Genomic DNA, 20,676 nt, shown 5'->3' with positions numbered 1-20,676 from the left:
CTGTGCCATGAGGTGCCATGCTGAACTTCCAGTGGCCAGTATGAGGGAGTGTGAGAGTGAGAACACCAAATTTAACACACCTGCTCCCCATTCTCACCCGAGACCTTATCACACTAACGAGTCACATGACACCAGGGAGGGAAAATGGGTAATTGGGCCCAATTTGCACATTTTCACTTAGGGGTGTACTCTCTTTTGTTGCCAGCGGTTTAGACATTAATGACTGTGTGATGTGTTATTTTGAGGGGACAGCAAATTTACACTGTTGAACAAGCTGTACACTCACTACTTTACATTGTAGCAAAGTGTCATTTCTTCAGTGTTGTCACATGTCAAAATGTGAGGGGTGTAGCTGAATCAACATCCATTTAAGAACCACTTTCCCACTGAAGCCTAAACAAAATCTTTGTGTGTGTGTATGAGATCTGTTTAAATAAAGACATGGATGCAGTTTATGTGCATCCCTGCTGCAGAGGCACCATAGGATCCTTTTGATATGACTTAGCCTGACAGCGTACCATTCAAGATGCGACTGTGTCACAGCACAGAAATAGAGCAGCTTATTTCTTTACATCAGTCTCCAGCCTTCTATAAATATTACAAAGCTCTCTGTTCTCTCTCTCCCTTTCTTTCTTTTCTCTTTCTTGCTGCTTTCTCTGCCCCCACCCCACCCCCATCTCTGTTTGTCCAATTTTATTCCTACATACTCTGTGCCTCCCACATCTTCCCTTTTCCCTCTGCTCCTCTCCGTCTAGAAAGAGGATGCAGTGTTAAGTGGGAACAAAACATGTGCTGTATATCATGTCTGAGCCTGTATGGTTTGTTTTTTTCCCCCCTCTAACAGGCCTGCAGGGCTATTTAGTAAGCTGACAGTAATTTTATCATATCACATAGAGAAATCACCTCCTTCCCTTCCTTACTTTACAACTCCGCAGATCTCCACCAGTCAAGTACAGCGTGACGGATAATCACAGCCACTAATCTCATCTGCGACTGCTAAGATGTTTGATTCAAAAATAGGAGCATTTACAAGAAAAAGAGGCCACACAGATTTTATCGAAAGAAAATGCCAGTTAGAGGCTGACATGCCCAAAATGTGAGTTACTCAGTGCCGTCCTCCCTAACCTATCAGTGTGGGAAGTAAGCGTGCCACCTATGAAGTCAGCAGTCCCCAACCCCCACCCTGAACACATGTTCAACATCCTCTGGGCACAGGCTGAGCAGAGCACTGAGACACAGCTGAGAATTAGAGTGAGAGAGAGCAGTGAAGTGGAAATATGGGTGAGCATCAGAGAAAGACAGAAATAGAGCGATAAAGCAGTGAATTAGGCAGAGGCAGAGAGAGGAGGAGGAGAAATACAGAGGCTTTCACTGAGGCGGCGATGCTTCGTGCAGACGAGGTTTTTTTCTTCCAGCAGAAAGCTCTCGTCGTGTGTGGATGCGAGAACCTCATGGATTTGCTCCCCTCTGAGTCTCAGTGGAATTCATTGCATCTGGACCCAAAACAGCAGCAGACGGAGGATGCGGCTGTAGCTGGATGCTAGGATCCATGTGGGCCTGTGACGTCTGCACTCCCCTCTGTGGCTACCTTCTTCCCCATAAGGATGGCTCTAGCAGCACTGACCCAGATTGTGGAGTCCTGGCTCTTCGCTGTGAGCTGCTCCTCGGGTGGTCTGTGAATGTAATGCGGACGAGGCATGTCCTACACCTCGGCGGATACCGCTCAGCCTGCTGCCTCTGCTGACATCTGTCTCCGTGGATACAAACAGAAACTGGCAGGGTAAGGATGCACTGCTCTGAACCTGCTTGCTCAAATGTCAGGCCAATGGGTATTGTGGATGCACGTGCCTGCGTGTTGTATGAATGTAGATCCAGTTGTATTGCTCACTCACGTGCCTGCTCTTTTTTGGACACATTAATGGAAAAAAAAATTTGGATTTCCTTTCAGAAGCTTCAAACAGTACCATAGTGTGGCTGTGGTGATGAACTGTGTATGCATGCACTATGCAGAATAGCTTCATGTATAATGTATGACCTAGGCGATATCATGGTGAGCAACAAGTAACTGCGCTTCCCCCGAAGTACCAAGGAAAGTAGGCTAGGATGGCCCAGGCAGAGAAGACCTGAATAAAACATTTATTAGTTCTTTTGGGTACTGAAAGCATTTGGCTCTATTCTGATTGGAGGGAAAATTTGGATAAGAGAAAAATGTGTCCCTTCACACTCAGAGAGATAAGGCAGTGTTATTCAGCTGGATTCCATCTGAACCAGTATAATGAAGACAAATTAAACCCAACAGTTCCTCCTCAGTCTGGTCAGTGCAGTTCAGGAGAATTTATTTTAATTCAGGGTCCTTAAAGAAGTTGATATGGCACATAACAGATCAGCATGTCTTCTAGTGGGTGGGTTGACCAGAGGTCAGACACTTTGACCAGAGGTCAGACAGAGGTCAGTAGGTTAGCAAAGAGCAAAACTGTGTGATCTATCTTTATATGTATTGCTCATAATCTTATCAGTGTTTTTCTGCCTATCAAGTCCACACTCAAGGCCAGGATATGCTACAAAGGAACTAGTCTGTATGACGTATTGTCCAACCACATCAGAAACTGTTTATAGTTGTTCCAAACTGCTACATTCAAAGGTGAAGGGAAAATCCAGTGTCGTGATAGAGAGGAGGGAGATGTGACCTTGTTTAAATATGGAGATAATTGGGCACATTTTCAGACAGGATCTCCTGGAGGACATTCATAGAGTTGGACTCTATTGTCCACGTGAAAACAAACAGACACAGTTGCGCCAGAATAAAAAAACAGCCTGGCTCCTTTCACGAGGATCTGACAAGTATACTGGCAGCTTTACACATTTACAAATAAAAATGTTGGTAAGCCAGCTAACAAATTAAGAATTTCAAGACCCTAAATTGTGTAATTTAGTCACTTAGTTTTATCATTTTCAATATAAATATATGTTATATATAACATATTTACTTTTATTTGTAGTTTTTTACTGATTCACTTTCACATGTTTGCGGTTCTTCTAAAATATATTAAACACCTCAGTTACGTACTCAGATCTGAAAATGGCGTGGACCTACATGTATCTTTATGTCAAATAGATACTATCTAAGTGGGTGTCAGGCCCAAATACTCTAATCAATAATCCGAGCACATCATGGTACCACCAATGCCACTGATGTCTTACTGCAGCCCTTTAAATATCAGCAGCAACTTGAATCCAAGTCTGGTCCCAATTTGTCCACCGTGTGGGTCTAAATTTGCCTTCCCTGGTCATATCATGTCAAACAGAGCTCCACTTAAGAATGGTGTGATGTTACACAGCATATCAAGAATCTAACATATTGTCCTTTAGCTACAAAAGAATCAAAAGAGTCTGTGTAGGTGTAGTGCTAGTGACAGTAGCAGACAATGGTCACCAATGTATCCAACGAAGGTTGAGGTCAAGGGCAACTGGACTTTGTAGAAAAAATAGAAGACGTTTCGCTCCTGATCCAAGAGACTTCTTCAGTTCTGACTGACTGGTAAGGAAACTCTATTTAACCTCTGTCACCAATGTAACAGAGTGGTTAGCAGACCGTTCATGGTGCTATAGCTCAACAGAAATCCCCAACAGAAAGAGTTAACAGGAGAAGAGCTGAGGCAAATGTGACAGTTAATAATCGAAAGTGAACAACTAGGCCCTGTCTCTCATTGCAAAACACGAAACACAATCACATCATTGTTTTTGCTCCTCTGACATGACAGTCAGTTTGAAAAATAAAGTTTTATTAATTCTCATAACCGTGCCCTTGTTACCCCTGTGAGAGATATACTACCTCAATATGTCCTCGACATGCTGTGAAACCTAAGAGTCAATTGCCTCATTCAAGGGGAAAAGACATCTGAAAAGTATTATTGTAGTAACATGGCTGACCTGACCTCGATGTAGAAAAGGTCTTTAAACAGGAGTGGATGTGGAGTAGCTCAGGGCAAAAGGATCACCATTGTCTGTTGCTGCATCTATTCCATGTTTGGTGCATTGAAGCAGATAGTCTAATGCATCCGATTGGGAGATTAGATGATGACATTATGCAGCCGCATAAAAGGGGTCATTGGTAGCCTAAAGGTTAAAGAAAGGCTCGGACAGGGAGAGCTATTGGGAGTCTCCATACTGATCATGGAAACATGGGTAAGAAGTGAGTAATGCTCTCTTTCGGAAGCCATTGTAGAGAAAGTGTTTTTTTCTTAACATCAAATTGCTCAATATGATATCAAGGGACTCACTTGTCGTCCCTAAGAATTAACATTGACATGATGGAGCTTTTTTTGGCTAACTGCTTTGGTGTTAAGGAATGCAAATTTACAGTATTGTCTGACTCCCTCTTATCAACCTTCCTGGGAAACCTTTTCAGCAAAAAACCTCAGATAAACCCACTGTACGCTACCTGCCCAACACAAAATGGCAGACAAAAATGAGTAACTAGCTGGTGAAGAAAGTTAATTAATATATCAAGATAAACACCAAGATGTTTTTCTTAAAGGTTTGTTGAGACCAAACCAGAGCTAAACAGGTTGCTTTTGGAATTATTAATCAGTTTCAGGGTATTGTGCATGCTGTCTCACTGTCACACTGTCATGGCTTGCTGGGACACTGGATTAGAAGAGAGCCATCAATGTTATTAGAAGCACCTGTGCTTTTCCTACAATGACATGTTGTAATGTTTGTTGTGAAAACTGCTTGTTGGGGGTTTTGGGGGTCACTTGAGGAAAGAACTACACAATAAGCTGATTGACACTAGCCCGACATATGTTATTGCAAACATTAGCAAAATGTTAAAACTTGATAAATTTAAGTCCAATGTTCCCTGTTCTTTTCACTCTGTTTCGATTTTAGCTCTCAAACTCCTGAGAAAAATATCTGGCTTTGTAGCTGCTAAATGCTCCACTATGTTCTCCGGCTAGATGCTAACTTTGCCAGTTGGTACTGGACCTGTAGTATACAGAGGGTTTATACTGTAACAGCTTTGTTTGCTGTAAGTGGCTGAATGTTTGACGTGCTGTGAGCTATGAAACCAAAATATTGAGCTTAAAACGGCTAATAAGCTGATTAGAGCTGCTTGTTGGACGATAGTTATGTTCTTCACTATGATGGACTACTTTCAAATAATGTTGTACTGATTGTTAGTATAAACATTTGTGTTTAGTGCAACTTTAAATTTTATTTGCATATTTGATTAATTCAATACTATAAATGATGGTCAAAATACTGTTTTTGTGGCTTTCCCAAAATGAAATTCTAAAGGAAGGAGAAATCTAAAATCAAAAAATTTAAATATTAGTATTGACCTCCTCTATCATATATTAGAGTGTTCCGCAGGGGGGAGCTGATAAAGAGCATGTGTGCTTAGCTGAATCATTCCCTGAATAGACAACAGTTAAAATTAAGTAACAAATCTGTAATAAATAGCTCTTCATCAAAGATTGAACTTTGCTGCCGAACCAGACTGGGAACGACAGAATGGTAACAGCATTTCAGTGAGTTAGAACCTTTGCTACATCAAGGACGCATAAAAAATAACTTTGTGCTAAAAATATCTCAACAAAGGACTATTTATGGAATGAAAGGAGAGAGGGATGCATAAACTTTCCATGTTTACCAGATAAATTAAAACGCTCTCAAATACTGTCCTGAATTAGATGGCTACCTGAGTGGCACAATGAAGTAGTTTATTACTTTGTTGTTTATGTTGTGTTTTTCTGGACTTTTCAGTATTTTCAGCTTGAAGCTTTGCAAGAGTGTAAGGTATTTGGTATTATTTTTGTTGTTATTTTAGCTTCTATGCACACTCAGAATTACAAAATCTGTGTTTCATGAATTCTTAGTATTCTTGTTTTTTGTGTGACAGATATTATTGCAGGTATTGTAGTTGTACAGGTCTTGTGTTGTTTTAATGCTGCACATAATCTTAGTTATTGAACCTGTCCTTTTAGCCATGCTAACAGTGTGGAAATGGTGGTCTGCCTGTTGGTTCACCACTTTGGTCCAGACTAGGATATCTACAAATGAGTGGATTGACATTCATGGTCCCCAGAGAATGAGGCTTACTGATTTTAGTGATCCCCTGACATTTTCTCTATTTCCACGATGAGGCTGCATTTGTAAAATAAAAAAAGTTAAATACAGTATATATTGATAACCAATCTGATGGATTGTCATGAAATTTGCTACATATATTTAAGGTCCCTTGAGGATCAGTTCTAATTATTTTTGTGACCCCTGCACAAAAGTGTGAAACATATATCAGATGATAGGTAGATAGATAGTTAAAATATGGTGACATGTAAAATAAACTAAAACAATATATACAGTTATTTATGGCTATATACATACACATACACACCCCGAACATTCCACGGTGCATTTTTGAATTTGCATCTGGGGTGAAAGTAAACAGCAGCAACCAGATGATAATATGAAAGTTTCATCTTCACAATAAACAGTCTGACATTTGGGAAACAGAGTCCATCTATTTTTGAGCACCAAGCATCATCGATGTAAAACGTCCACCTCCTCTCATCCTGCCGGAGTCTTGCGCTGACAGCTCGGAACACGGACCACCAGCCGAGTGCTTGAGCCAGGATGTTGATGGGGTGATGTGGGCACAACAGCCTCTGAATTCTGATGCCTCGTCAACATGAGTCCCATTTTGTCCTGACCGGCTCTCTAGGAGCAGAATTAAGTCCAAGCTGGGCCAGCATGGCTCCTCTCCTGGCTCTCTTTCCTCTCCTCTGAGTGATCGCCGCACCCACCGTGGCGCCTGGTCTGGTTGTTTGGGCCGGGTGGATCCGATGAATCCTACTGACTTTGGTGACCTGACTTTCATTTTGTCCAACAATTTGGTTCATGAATAAATATCTGTAAAAACATGATAATCCCATCAGAAAAAGAAAACAGGTCTCATATCTACACAACATACCAATGGTTCTCTGACTGCACTGATGGGAATCTATAAAAATGAGGGACAGAAGCTATATGGAACAAAAGTAATTTAATGTACAGTGTTGGTTATTCTCCTGGTGTACTCGGTGTAATTTGTTGGTTACCAGCCTAAGCTTAATGTCTCCAAGTGTAAAAATTCCTACAGTTCCCGTTTAAAAGCTACATTTCCTGCACTACTCATTTCCCAGTGTGAGTTGTACGGTACAGTCACAAGACTGGCTCGCCAGTATATCAGCAGGATGTGATTTAGGGGAGAAGTATGTATTCATTAGATACCCAGGGGGCAAAATCTCAACAAGGTCCTGTCCTAATTCATTCCAACATCTATGCCGGAGGCTGAACTGCTGTCTTGATTATACCAATTTACCCTCCCACCCACCCAAAAGGAAGACATGTAATTACACTATTTACACTGGAGTGCTTTCCTCTCTGAAAGGTCCCCAAGTAAACACATGCTAGCTTTGATTTTGTTATGCGTTGGAGTCATTGTGAATGAAAAGTACAATGTATGTCAAACCGTTTGCCTCTGTGACACTGATATAGAGAAATATTAACAGCTCTCATTGTAGATTAGGATATGTAAGGGCTGTAATAAAGGCTCTTATGAGGACTGAATAATGTCATCTAGTGGAAGGGAAGTGATCAGTGTAACTTGGATTGTTACATCACAATCAGATTTCAGTTATAACTGCAAAATGTAATATAAATGGTTCCGACCAATTTATTTAGACTGTGGACAACAATACAAAATAGCTATAAAGATATAAGATAAGTATTTAAGTTCATATGTGACAGATAAACACATCTGATAATATTGTGTTTTGGACTATTTTTACCTATAATTAATTGCAAGTTCTCCCACTTTGAGTTTCTTTATGACTTAATAATTCAGAATGTCTAAATATAGAAGAACCTGTCTTCAAAGGTTTACCATAGTACCTGAGAGAGCTCAGTGCACCGCTTCTTACAGAAAGAAAACACAAGCCAATAAATACAAAACCTTTACCACTTTAACAACACAGACATTTTGAAAAACAGGAGCAGATTTAGAAGACTGGTTCAACATTTTGAGAAACGTATTTGCTGTCTTTCTGTTACAAAGATAAGAAGATGTTTTAAGTATGGAGCTTGAGTCAAGATGTGGTTAGCCTAGCTTAGCATAAAGACTAGTGGAAGGGGAGTTGGTGAAAAAATACACCTACTCAAACCTCTAAAGCTCAAATATGGGTATTTCTCTTCAGTGTCCATGGCTATAGCATTTGTTACAAGATATGAATAGTGTGCAAAGATTTTAGCATATGTCCCTGTACAGGTACAGTGGTACCAAACCTTGCAACTTCACTTGGTCAAGACACCAGGGGCACAATTACTGCGTCCAACTATTAAAGATATAGTTCCACGCACGTAATTCCCCCTAAAACCACAAATTGACATTTTTACATTGAGGTTTGTGTATGGATTAAACAAACAAGAAGAAGAAGAAGAAGTTTTATTTATATAGCGCCTTTCCAGAGCTCAAGGTCGCTTTACATGGTACATTTACACACTAACACACAATCACATAGGATACATATAGTCACATTTAAACGAAATACATGTTAAATAGATACGTTTTTAACTGTGTCTTGAATGTAGCCACAGATGAAATATTTCGAAGTGAAAGGGGCAGTGAATTCCATAATTTTGGAGCATTAACACTAAATGACCTTCTAGCAACTGTAGACAACCGGAAACGAGGGATGGACAATAAACCAAGTTCAGTTGATCTGAGAGACCGTGCAGGGCGGTAGGTGAAAAGTAGATCAGACAAATATGGGGGTGCAAGACCATTTAATGCCTTAAAGATGCAAATGAGATGCAACATGTTTTAGAGATGCTTAGTTTTAAAGGTTGGTACAGTAAGGGTTTTTTGGATAGAGCGAGTCTAGCTGTTTCCTCCTGCTTTCGAGTCAGTGACTTGTTAGTGACGTTTATTTTAGTTTTTACAGTCAATATTTTTATATGATCTATCAAATTACTGTGAAAACAACGTGACAATGTGAAAAGGGTAGTAGTGATGAACCTACAGATAACTGTCAGCTGAAGCTCCCCTCGGCTTTGTGGAGCTTTAAAGTGAGTGTCAGCTTATTATTTAGCTGTATGGCCCGTGGCTTTACAGTTTAGGTTAACTCTCACCGCCCTCACAGTGTCAGCCAGCAAATATGTTCTAAAAAGCCACTGTACACTACCTGATCAGCACCAAACAGAAGAGAGACACAGTTAAGAGACTAGCTGGTGAACAAATAGTAGCATTAACAGCTAAAAAGTCAGATATTTCCATCAGGGTTGGTGGAAAGTAGAGCTAAAGGAGAGTGAATATTTGACTTACATTCATCAGGTAACCAGAGACACAACTCCAAATGAAAGATAATGTTGCTCCATAACTGCTGGATATGTAAATTAGCAGTTTGCTAACAAGTTTAATATATCAACTCAATAGTTAATAATATGTTGATATTGGGTTCACAACTTATTTCTGCTGCCCACAAGTGGCTAAAAAATCTGTTGATAATATTATTGGAGATATTGGCGAGATGTAGTGTTAGCCTTTTAACAGTAAGCCTCTTTCACAGAAGACATGGCACAATAAAAAAGTAAATAATGTAATTAAATAATAAAATGAATGATGGCTGAAATCCATGTAGCTGCTTCAGTTTCAGGGTCCTGGTCATGCTGGCTCACTAACATGGCTTACTGGGGCACTTTAATTAAACAGAGCCATCATTAATGTTATTAATAGTAACAAGTCAAAATGTTGCTGTGAAGAAGATGTACTATGAGAGCTAATCTGTTGTTTTTGTGTTCTCTGGAAACTTCTGATGGGATATTCTTAAAATTTGCTTGTGGCTTGCAGTCTCTTTATGTTGCATATGCAGTGTCACATTGGTGGATGTGTTTCTCCAACACATTCTCATCCCAGATTGTCCAATACAGACATTGCTTTGTCATGCCCCTTGGCGTCTCACAAGGTACCCTTGAGTGTCAGTATGAGACGCTTTTTTAACATGTGATCAATGTTGTGAAACCGTCACAGTTTGGTTAAGTTCAGGCACCAAAACTACTTGGTTAGGTTTAGGAGAGAGAGGGACAGACAGGCACAGATATAAATGAAATTAATAATAGTACTAACAATGATATAAATAGTTATGAATAGAACAAATAATAATAATTGTAGTAGAAGGTGTCGAGCAGGAACTTGGGGCAGTAAGTAAGTGGTGCAACCACAGATCCAGACCCTACAGCTCCTAAATGGCCTATTTGCCTATTTGCTTGTGCAGTACGTTGAGCTTTCTGGGCCATCATAGAAGTTTATCATTTTTATTTATTCTATTTTATTATCTTAATCAAGAGGTGGAAGTTAGTAGGCCTACTTGAGTTTGAGGTACTTGAGGACTGGGAAGGAAATATTGTTGTTTTACTCTGCTACATTTATTTGGCAGCTCACATGCATTGTTACGCATCAACATATATATTGTGTAATGTATGCACATTATTGCTTATAATCCATGATGAGTTGTTAGACTTTTAATATATATTTTTTTAGTTTGCAATATAGTATTTCTGTGTATTTCACTTCGTGTCACTGCCTAAATCCTTTATATTCACATCGCTATTGTGAGTGAAAGTCTTTATTTCACTCAGTAGTTGAGAATGAATGAAACCTACTACTGTTTGTACTGTGTTAGGTGAAAACAAAACTGAGCTCTGTTGGGAACTGTTAATTAGTACACTGGTGCGATGTTGTCCAATGAACCACTTGTCACTGTGTGTATTAATAGAAGATGAAGTCTAAGAATGGACCCTTGAGTGTCATGGGTGCATTATTCTCTGCTTGATAGAGTAGTTTAAATGTGCACTTGATATTCTCATACATCCCCAGGGACACATAGGTATATTTGAAGGTTTTTCATTTCTACTATTCAAGACACCTACTCTTTACAAACTGATTCACAGTGCAAAATGAGCAATTACATGGTTTTATTATACAAAATGCTGTGCAGCCACTTGTGAATGTTCTCATTCTGGATTTCAAATAACCTGACCTAGAATAATACCTCTATTAGGGAAGGCCTTCGACAGTAGATTTTCATAGCTATTAAATTTGTATATTTTTCCACTAAACACCTTTTCAGAGTGGAACATTTTTATTTACCAGGTATGATGAGTAAGTTTTTTTTGCTTTCAAATTAGATGTATTATTTGTGAAGAGAATGTCACATGGTTCATTGAAAGGTATCATGTGACTCAGCTGGCTAGCAGGTAGCTGCATCTCCTCCTGTTTCCTATCTTTCTGTCTCTCCTTACAGTGTGGCTTTAAGGACTACACACATGCAAAAGAACAGACAAATCAGGAGGCAGGTGATAATTGCACATGAGGAAAATGAATGAAGAACTCCATCTGCTGGCCAACTGTAGAGAAACACATATTTTTATGCAGTTTATGCATGAAATGTTCTGTAGAAGGAAATTTTAAAAGGAGAGTTGAACAGTGTTGCAGTCCTTGAAAGACGTAAATACATTTATGTTATCACATGAGGCCATCAGATGGGATCCATGTATCTTTAAAGAATTCTGGTTCAAGGATATTAACAGCAGCTCAGGAGAGATTTATCCTTCAGACATTATAATATTTAAGCTGTAACTAAATTGAAACTTCTAAAGACATTCAGTTCAAGCATAAGCTTCTCAAAAAGTAAAAAAAATTACTTACTTTGGCATTACTTTTAGGCAATTTCATTTGTAAGCTATTCCATGTAGAGGGGAATCAGTTCGCTCTTTCTGTCAGAATAGCATCTGTCATATAGGCCTTTTTCACAGCAGGCATTTTGACTTGTCATGGCAGGTGTAACTAATAACATCAACTAATGCTCCATCCCCATTAAGTGTGCCAGTAAGCCATGACATACCTTGGAACTGAAATGGAATGCAGCCATTAACATAGATCTGTGGGTACTGTTCTTTAGTACCTTTGGGCTCTGCGTAGGCATCTCACCTCACTGATATCACTGATGCTCAGGAGATGGGTACCAGTGATCTTCTGGGTACCAATGATCTTCTGAGTTCTAATCACCCGCTGCAGAGCCTTTCAATCCTCGGCGATGAACATCACATGCAAGCTGGTGATGTTTCCAGTGAGGATGCTTTCTATTGCTCCTCTGTAGAAGTTAATGACAACTTGGCACGGGAAGTTTCCTTAAGAAATACAGAAGTTTCTGAGTTTTCCTTAAACAGGAGCAATGTGAAATTTTTAGTAAAAAGTCTTTAGTAGATACATGGCTACTTCATGATACAATAAAAAAAAAAACGTAGACAGACTTCTGTTCTTAGCAAGAATCTGTGTACTATTTAACTGCATCTAGGAAAAACCTCCTGCTGGAACATGTAAATGCTCATTGTCAAAATAAAAAGGACAATTCAAGAGCTTTGTGGATCTATGCCATGTGTTCTCAGAAAATGACTTCCCCAGTGATTTTTTCTTTTTTGCCCTTTCTGTTAAAGCTTTGGTCTATTGTGATTAATAATGTACTAATATTGTGTTCGCATTGTAATTCAAAAGAAAAAAACATTGGTTCTTTAGGTCTTCAGGATTAAAAGGACAACGGGGTGGATTCTCATTCTACTCCAGGACGCATAAACCAAAAGACTGATAGACCGACAGAAAACAATACATTCGTGCACAAAAGTCATAGCATTTAAAGATCACACAACCTCCTCAGCAGAAGGAGTTTGTCTGGTTGAGCTGAGTTTGCGAGTTCTTCTTAACACCACCACAGATCTTGCGGCGATATTGATATTTAAACTGTGCAGTAATCCTCCATCCTGACATGCCTTAGTCTGGTAGTAATCTGCAAATAACACTAGATGGCAGTGCTGACTCAACGTGTACATCCTTGCCAGGTTCCTCCAATTGAGGTCTTTTTCAAAATATACTGAAAAAAACATACTACACCATAAACACCTAGAATTTAAGAGACCATGCTTATCAGTTTACATATTTTTATCAGTGCAGACCAGTTAATTTCCATGGGTTTTACATGCTCTTCTGGGTTGAAGAAAGAAAAACAAGAAGCAAAGTCAGGTAAATTCTGTAAAAGAACAAAAAATAGAAAGTGGTATTGAGTAATGTCAAAACAGATAAATATGTATTCTTAAGTTTTGTCCCTGGCATTAAGGATGATTCAATCACTGGTAGTAAAATGCTATTTTATTACTTTGATAACAATAATTACTTTGCCATGACTGCTCTATGTTCATCTTCAAAGTAGTTCCCAGATCTGGACTAATTATTAAAATGCATCCAATGAACTTTTGTACTGACCCTGATGTGTCTCAGCCTGCATATACAAAGCAAAGAGAGAAGTTGCTTCGTGTGGGTTGTGTTGACTTCTGTCATTTGATTGAAAAATGATGAATACATCTCAGCATACTTCATTAATTGGATAACATTAATTTGGAATGTGGGCATGTTTTACCTTCTGGACAGAGTTCTACTGTGCTTCTGTTTTCTTTGGTACAGTCTATGGTTTTATCTCAAAAACAGTGATTGATAAAAATCTGCATTTTAACCAAGTTTAATTGAGAGAAATATATACATATACAAGTCACTAGTCTGAAAGAGCAACTGATCTTTAAAGAGAGTACTACATGCTGACACACATGTATGTGGCTAGGTACATATGTTCGCGTGTGTACATTATTTTATTCTAAAAATATGTGTTCTCTCTTATCTGCATGTGCTTTTGGAAAGCATTTTGGTTACAATAGTTTGTATAGTCCGTGTGTATACACATCACAGGTGTAATTAATAACTGAAATGAATGTTGACTGCATTACATTTAATTGAACATTCTGCATGTGGCTCACTGGTATGGTTTCCTAGGATACTTTGAAGGAACTGAGCCATTGTTAATGTTGGTTGCACCCGTGCTTTGCCTGCTATGGCATGTCAAAATGTCTGCTGTGACAAAAGTCTATAGTGGTGGTGATAGCAGTAGTGATAGCTGCAGTAGTACTAGCTGATGTAGGTCTATAATCTATCTGCCACAAATTAACACGATTTAAATCATACAAATTTAAATAACTGTTCTTGCACATTGGAGTGAATTGAAATGGACTATGCTGGAAAGAAAATTATTCAGCATCTGTGAGTCAAGAATGTAAGACCAAAAAAAGGGTTACAAAGAAAACACTTAGTAAATTATAACATTTGGAATAAGTTACAGTCATGTAATTTTAAAAGCTTTTGTACCTGTGCTGCAGCAGCTGATGGAGTGGAATGGGCAAAGTGAGTCACAAACCTGTAGCTAGAGGCTACCTGAGCAGGCAACAGAGAAAAATAGTCACCCAGACTGACTATTTCTGAAATAGACTGGAAGCCATTATCATTTTGATTGGCACTTCTGCTGGTTTCCTCTTATCCTTCCATAGCCTTACACTGAAGGAGGAATGTGACTTTCTTCATGAAATTCCTATTAAGTATTCATCAAGCAAATTAATGTCAGATTTTTCAGGGTCATTAAGTTCAGCCGACAGTTATTGACACATACAGTGATATATCAATTCACGTTCACTGTCAGCAAAATAACAAAAACAGACTGCAGCAACATTAAATTTCTTCTGTGGCACAGTTGTTTTTTTCAGTTGAGTAATATTCAGACAGTTAAACACCTAAAGGACAAGCCACGAGGTGATATGGTCATAATATTAACAACACCTGAAAATTTGCTACCACAACAGTATCAGGGCATCCTTGAATTTCTTTAGATATACAGGTATTTGGCTCCAAAATGACAGTTTACGCCCAAGGCCCTGCTTAAATGTCAGGAAGGAGTTTGTCTAACTCACAACCTGCCAGCTGTGGGGAAAACACGGATGTCGACGTTAATTCAAAACTACAGTGTGTGAGGTGTAGAGAGAAGTGAGGTGAGGCTGCACACTGGTCCTGCTCTTTTCCAAACAAGTGAACTTGCTAACAAACTGTCTTTTTATAGAAGGGATAAAGGGATATGAACAGGTGTACTGTATATATACTGCATCTTTAACATCTTCAGTGGGATTATGATATGCAAAATTAACAACAAACTAACTGTGTTTACTCGTCTCCCCTGCAGCTACGCCACCAAGACTGATCCATAATAATAATCCCCAGCTGCAGAACAAACAACATCTGGGCGTGGAGAGAAGGGAGAGGGCGAAGTCTCAGCAGGGTGAGCGGCAGATGGTGACACTGCAGCAGCACTTCTCCAGGTAGCACCTGCACCACACCAACAACCAGGCTGCACACACTGAAATGCACTTACATACTCTACTAGAGCCTCATTGATAGTGGATATTTGAGAGTGTAAAAGGGAACTCAATCAATTTTACACATCAAAGTCTGTTTGAGGTCTCTGCTGCATATGGGGAAAACGTTGAATGAAGCCGCTTGTGGCTCCAGAGAGTGCGGCACCAAGTTTTATCAGTTTGTTTAGGGAAGAGTGCAAGTCTGAAAATAAAAAGAATCTGATGCAGAGTCCTCTGCAGCCAACTCCTCATCTCTGCTGCAGGCCCGAAGCTACATTAGTTGCTACTAGCAAAACACACCTGAATCTGCGACCCAACTGTTGGCGGTCATGTTGCATTGTGGGCGATGCAGGTGCCAGGTTTTGACAAGGAAGAATTCAGCATGGTTCTGCGCAATAGATCTGGACCCTTTTGTAATGCTAGATCTGTGGAGTATTCTTTAAACATCAGCTGATATACATACACGCATATAAACAAATTGCATAAAAAGATTATTGATAGGGATATATTTGGAAGTAACTGTGAAAAATATGTTCTGAACTAGACATTTTATAGTTGAATAATAACTCTAACACAGTAGCTTATATCATGGCAGATTGAAAGCTGGTGGCCAAGCGTCCAACTGAGCAACAAACATAATGCACAACTCACATCCATAAAAGGTCAAACACCAAATGTGATGAACTGCTGGGCTTCTGTTGTGACATCCAACATTTTCATTTACTTGAGAGCCGACTACATGTAGAGATTGTCTTTGAAAGAAAAAAACTGCTGAGTTTCAGTAGAGTGCCCACACTGAAACTTGATATGAAGTGTCCTATTGATACCCCTCCCAGGATGCGATAAATAATAAACAAACATTATGTCCAGCCAACTGCTGATCGCCGCTCATGATCCAAGTTCAATCGTATGCTTAGCAAGATGTGAGATTAGTTAATACATACAGAAGATATTAGAACTGCTGGCCAAATTAGTTTTTTCTCTACATTCTTGTATTCTCTATTTTTGTAACATGCAGTGTCTCATCAGTAGCAGCCTTTTTAATCACATCCTGACTGTCAGTGTTCTGATGAAATACTAATGTGCTGGTGCTATGCATTTAAACACTGGCCTCTAAGGACCTTAAGTGGTGCTGGTGAAGTTCTGGAGGGTCCTTTGTGTCTCATATTTTATTTACAAAATAACTTTGTTTCTAAAAACTTGAAATTTACTTCCATGTTTTTAGATATTTCCAATTTCATTAAAATTTGATTCATATACTGCTTTTTAAACTCGCAACAAACACCATATCATGTGAGAGTTATTTGTTGGTGAACCATTTGAGATGCTATTTATCTTTTTGGTGTAAATGTCTCTTTTTCATCAAATTTGTTTTTTAATAAAAGTAATCTGGACTAATTTTTTCTTAAACAAAATAACTGATGAATCATAATAATAAGAAAAAACCCAGATCATTTAGTTTTTGCTGTTTCGTCCAACTGCGCACAGTTGTTTCTTGTTTCTGTTTTTGTGTATTTTCACCAAAAACTATAGTGTCTGGTATTTATTTCACCTGTTACGTGTTGCGTTATCTAATAAAATAAATAAATTAAAAAACCCCAGATCATTTAGTTTTTAAGTAGTTTAATATAAGCAGCTTTATTAAGGTTAAAAAGTCATCTTTGTGTATATTACATAAAGTGCACTGTTTTCGTGCACATTATATATGTGGTCTCTGAATACAGCCTCAAATAAACTTAAATTCAAAACCTAACATAAAAAAATAAACATTAAATCCATTCTAAGGGCAAATATGTGCATGTTAAAAAGTGTATCTCTTTTAATGTCTTCTTAGTTCTGAAATAGAAAATCAATAGAAGACAATGAGTGACACAAATCAGTGCAGAGCAATTGACTTGTTAAACACTGAAATATATAAATATATTCTCTCTTAACTTGAGAAAGTAGGCATTGTAATGTAATGAATAAAAATATAAAGCTACAATAAAGGATCGTCTTTCTAGTACAATTACTGATGGATTATACATGGACTGTCAAAACAAACGCCATAACATCTGCGTTCACATGTTCAGTGTTATTAAGTGGCTGCAGTGGGATCCAGTGACAGCTGTAAGTGTGTAACCAAATGATCCTGCAATTAACTGAATAATAGTGCTTGTCTGTTAGGATTCCATATTTAAATACAGATAAATGTGCCTGTGTTCTGCAAATAAACAGGGATGACAACCCTTTGGAAGAATAGCAGCGAGGTGCTTCCCCAAATACATTGTGCTTGGTACTGGCTCAGTTTTTGTTTCAATTTTAGTTTAGTGGGACAAAAGGTTACTTTACATTGTTGTGCATGATGAGCTGAAGGTCCTGCTTTGAAAAGTGTTGCCTGAGGCAAAATGTCACAGAGCAGCAGAAACCCCTCTGGTGAGAAGGAAGCAGTCATTTCTAATTAAAACAAATATCTATGTTACTGAAGCAATGTCATATACATACAGTAAACACATGCATGGGTACACATGTGTGTCTACATATGTAGAGAGTGCACAGCATGTAAACTTTGTATGTTGAGCACAATATAGGGCTTCATAATATATGTTATGTATCATATACAAGCATTTATGATTTTACCCATTGAAAAAAATAACAAACGTTAGTCCAGTCCAGAGAGGTTTAGTATACATTTTAGATTGTTTGGAACTGCAACCTTACTAACTTGTAAGTTTGCTAGCTAGAATCTCTGCCAAATTCAAACAGTCTATAGATGTGTTGTATATACTGCATTTCTTCGGATGACTCCACTTTTACAAATAAAGGTCAGTTTATTAGTCAGGGGGAGTGTAACTCAGCCTGTGAAAGCAGTTTTAATCTGTCTCTTTAGTTTTTACAATGGCCAGCGCCACAATGCAACATTTTGCCAAATCTTGTGTCTTAGGAGTTGAGTGAGAGCAAAGCAAACATTCTGTGTTCATTCAGCAGTTTGAACACAGAGAAACAATCAAACCACAGACATCTCTCTTGCCAGACTGGAGTCATGAGACTGGAATGGCGAGGAGAGTACGAGGCCTTGTTAGGGGAAAGCCAGACAGGGTGGGAGCTTGTTTTTCCCCTTTCTGAGAGCACTCAGCTGCGCATTATTTCCCACATCGTCCACAGGGAGACTGGGAGACCCACTTTCTCTTCAGTGCCCAATCACAAACACAAAACAGTGACTAACGCTGAGCTGAGGATGCTGAGGACCCGTGTGGTTAGCCTCATTTGAAATGACCAGCACCGATGAGAGTCAGTAGGAAAGCAGCATGGGGTGAGTGATGAGTGAGTGGGAAAAATGTGGAGGCAGTGAATGAAATATTGCTGAGAATAACATGAATTTTGATAGGAATCATGTGGACTTGTGCGACTTTATGATGAGGCAAAACTTTCGGGAGACATGCTCTAGTGTTGTGAAAAAATAGCTTAACTAACATGGATAGTGATGAGTCTCAGGGCAGTTTCACCACAAAAGGGCCAAAGAGTTTTCTCTGTTTCATCATGGTTGAGGAAGTGCCACACAATTTGGTTTAACTGGCCTTTCAGCTAGTAGCACTCTGTGGCAGCTAGTGCACTGCAGTGTCAGCTAGTAGCACTCTGTGGCAGCTAGTAGCACTCTGTGGCAGCTAGTGCACTGCAGTGTCAGCTAGTAGCACTGCAGTGGCAGCTAGTAGCACTGCAGTGTCAGCTAGTAGCACTCTGTGGCAGCTAGTGCACTGCAGTGTCAGCTAGTAGCACTGAGGTGGCAGCTAGTGCACTGCAGTGTCAGCAAGTAGCACTCTGTGGCAGCTAGTGCACTGCAGTGTCAGCTAGTAGCACTGCAGTGGCAGCTAGTGCACTGCAGTGTCAGCAAGTAGCACTCTGTGGCAGCTAGTGCACTGCAGTGTCAGCTAGTAGCGCTGCAGTGGCAGCTAGTGCACAGCAGTGTCAGCTAGTAGCACTCTGTGGCAGCTAGTGCACTGCAGTGTCAGCTAGTGTACTCTGTGCAGTATCAGCTACTGGCACTCTGTGGCAGCTAGTGCACTGCAGTGTCAGCTAGTGTACTCTGTGCAGTATCAGCTTCTGGCACTCTGTGGCAGCTAGTGCACTGCAGTATCAGCTAGTGGCACTGCAGTTTCAGCTAGTAGCACTCTGTGGCAGCTAGTGCACTGCAGTGTCAGCTAGTAGCACTGCAGTGTCAGCTAGTAGCACTCTGTGGCAGCTAGTGGCACTCTGTGGCGGCTAGTGCGATGGTCGTTCAGACTTGGCCTCGGGAGGCTCTAACAACCATAACAACTATCGCTACAACAGCCAGGAACACTAACAAACCAGCCATATTGATGATCTTGGCAAAACAACCCCACAGAGGTTAAATAGTTGAGTTTCCCTACTAGTCATTTCAGAATTGAAGAGGTCTCTTGGATGAGTATCCAAGTACTTTCAAACAAGTCCAGTTGCCCTTGATTTTAACCTTCTTTGGATAACTATGACAAGGATGACTGGCACTCTGTGGCACTCTTTGGTAGTCGCACTGCAGTGGCACTTAAATTTGTAGCTAGTGGCGCTGCAGTGACAGCTAGTGGCACTCTGTGGTAGTGGCACTGCAGTATTTGTTCACCCTCCCCCCACCAACACACCCGCTGTTTTCATTTTGTGTCAGGTCAGTGACTTGGGGCAGGAATGCCAGTGGAGTGCTCACAGTCAGGGGCTAGTGCTAATGGCTATCCCACATGCATCAAATAGGGGAAAAACCTGCTCTGAAAGTGACAGGGCAAAATGTCACTGCGTACAATATTATGGGGAACATGGTCAGTGTCTATCAAGCATACACAGCTCAGAGGGAAAACAATTACAAAATCACAAGGCAAGACTATACTGATACAGTGGAGGCCATTTGAGCAAATGTCAGCTGCAGTCTTATGGATGTTTTGAAGCCTTATTAGCTTGTGTTAGTATTATATGTCTAAGGACAATGAATTTCTTTTTTTTTTTTTTTTTTAACCTGTCCTGCCCAGCAGCCTGGTATAGAGTATAATGACCTGGATACCATATTGTGCCAGACAGATTTTACTTTAACAAGAGAGTATTAAAATACTCCTTTGTCTGTTTTATTATTGATTTAATTATGTATTGATTTGTCACCGGGCCGGACAGGGGGGCAGACACGGGGATGGGGGGGCACAAACAGACAGCACAGAGAAAGGACAAGACCTGTAAGAGAAGGGGGATGGAAGGTGGGGACAACAGGGAAAAGCAGAGGGAAACACCAATTGCAGAAAGCAACGAAACCTGCAATAGAACAGAGAGGGGGGCTTGGGGAGGAGAAAAACAACAACAACAAACAAACACAAACAAAAAAAC

General features: G+C 39.7%; 1 protein-coding gene across 7 annotated transcripts in view; it reads left to right on the top strand.

Moving 5' to 3' along the window:
- The first annotated feature begins 1,001 nt into the window (after positions 1-1,001).
- Positions 1,002-20,676, top strand: part of LOC123973833 (nck-associated protein 5-like) — a 73,035-nt gene continuing 53,360 nt past the window's right edge. For 2 of the 7 annotated variants that reach the window (XM_046054168.1, XM_046054167.1), the window contains exons 1-2: positions 1,048-1,780; positions 15,147-15,282. In XM_046054168.1, coding sequence (XP_045910124.1) covers positions 15,254-15,282 — 29 coding nt within the window. In that variant the 5' untranslated portion in view covers positions 1,048-1,780; positions 15,147-15,253. Of the gene's footprint in view, positions 1,781-15,146; positions 15,283-18,486; positions 18,611-20,676 lie in introns of those variants that run through there. The other 5 variants (XR_006825707.1, XM_046054169.1, XM_046054165.1 and 2 more) reach the window with 5 other exon arrangements.

This window comes from Micropterus dolomieu, linkage group LG07, assembly GCF_021292245.1.
Source record: "Micropterus dolomieu isolate WLL.071019.BEF.003 ecotype Adirondacks linkage group LG07, ASM2129224v1, whole genome shotgun sequence".
In the NCBI taxonomy this organism is placed as follows: domain Eukaryota; kingdom Metazoa; phylum Chordata; class Actinopteri; order Centrarchiformes; family Centrarchidae; genus Micropterus; species Micropterus dolomieu.
The sequence above is the reverse complement of the archived record's forward strand: the minus strand, read 5'-3'. Positions and strand labels throughout refer to the sequence as shown.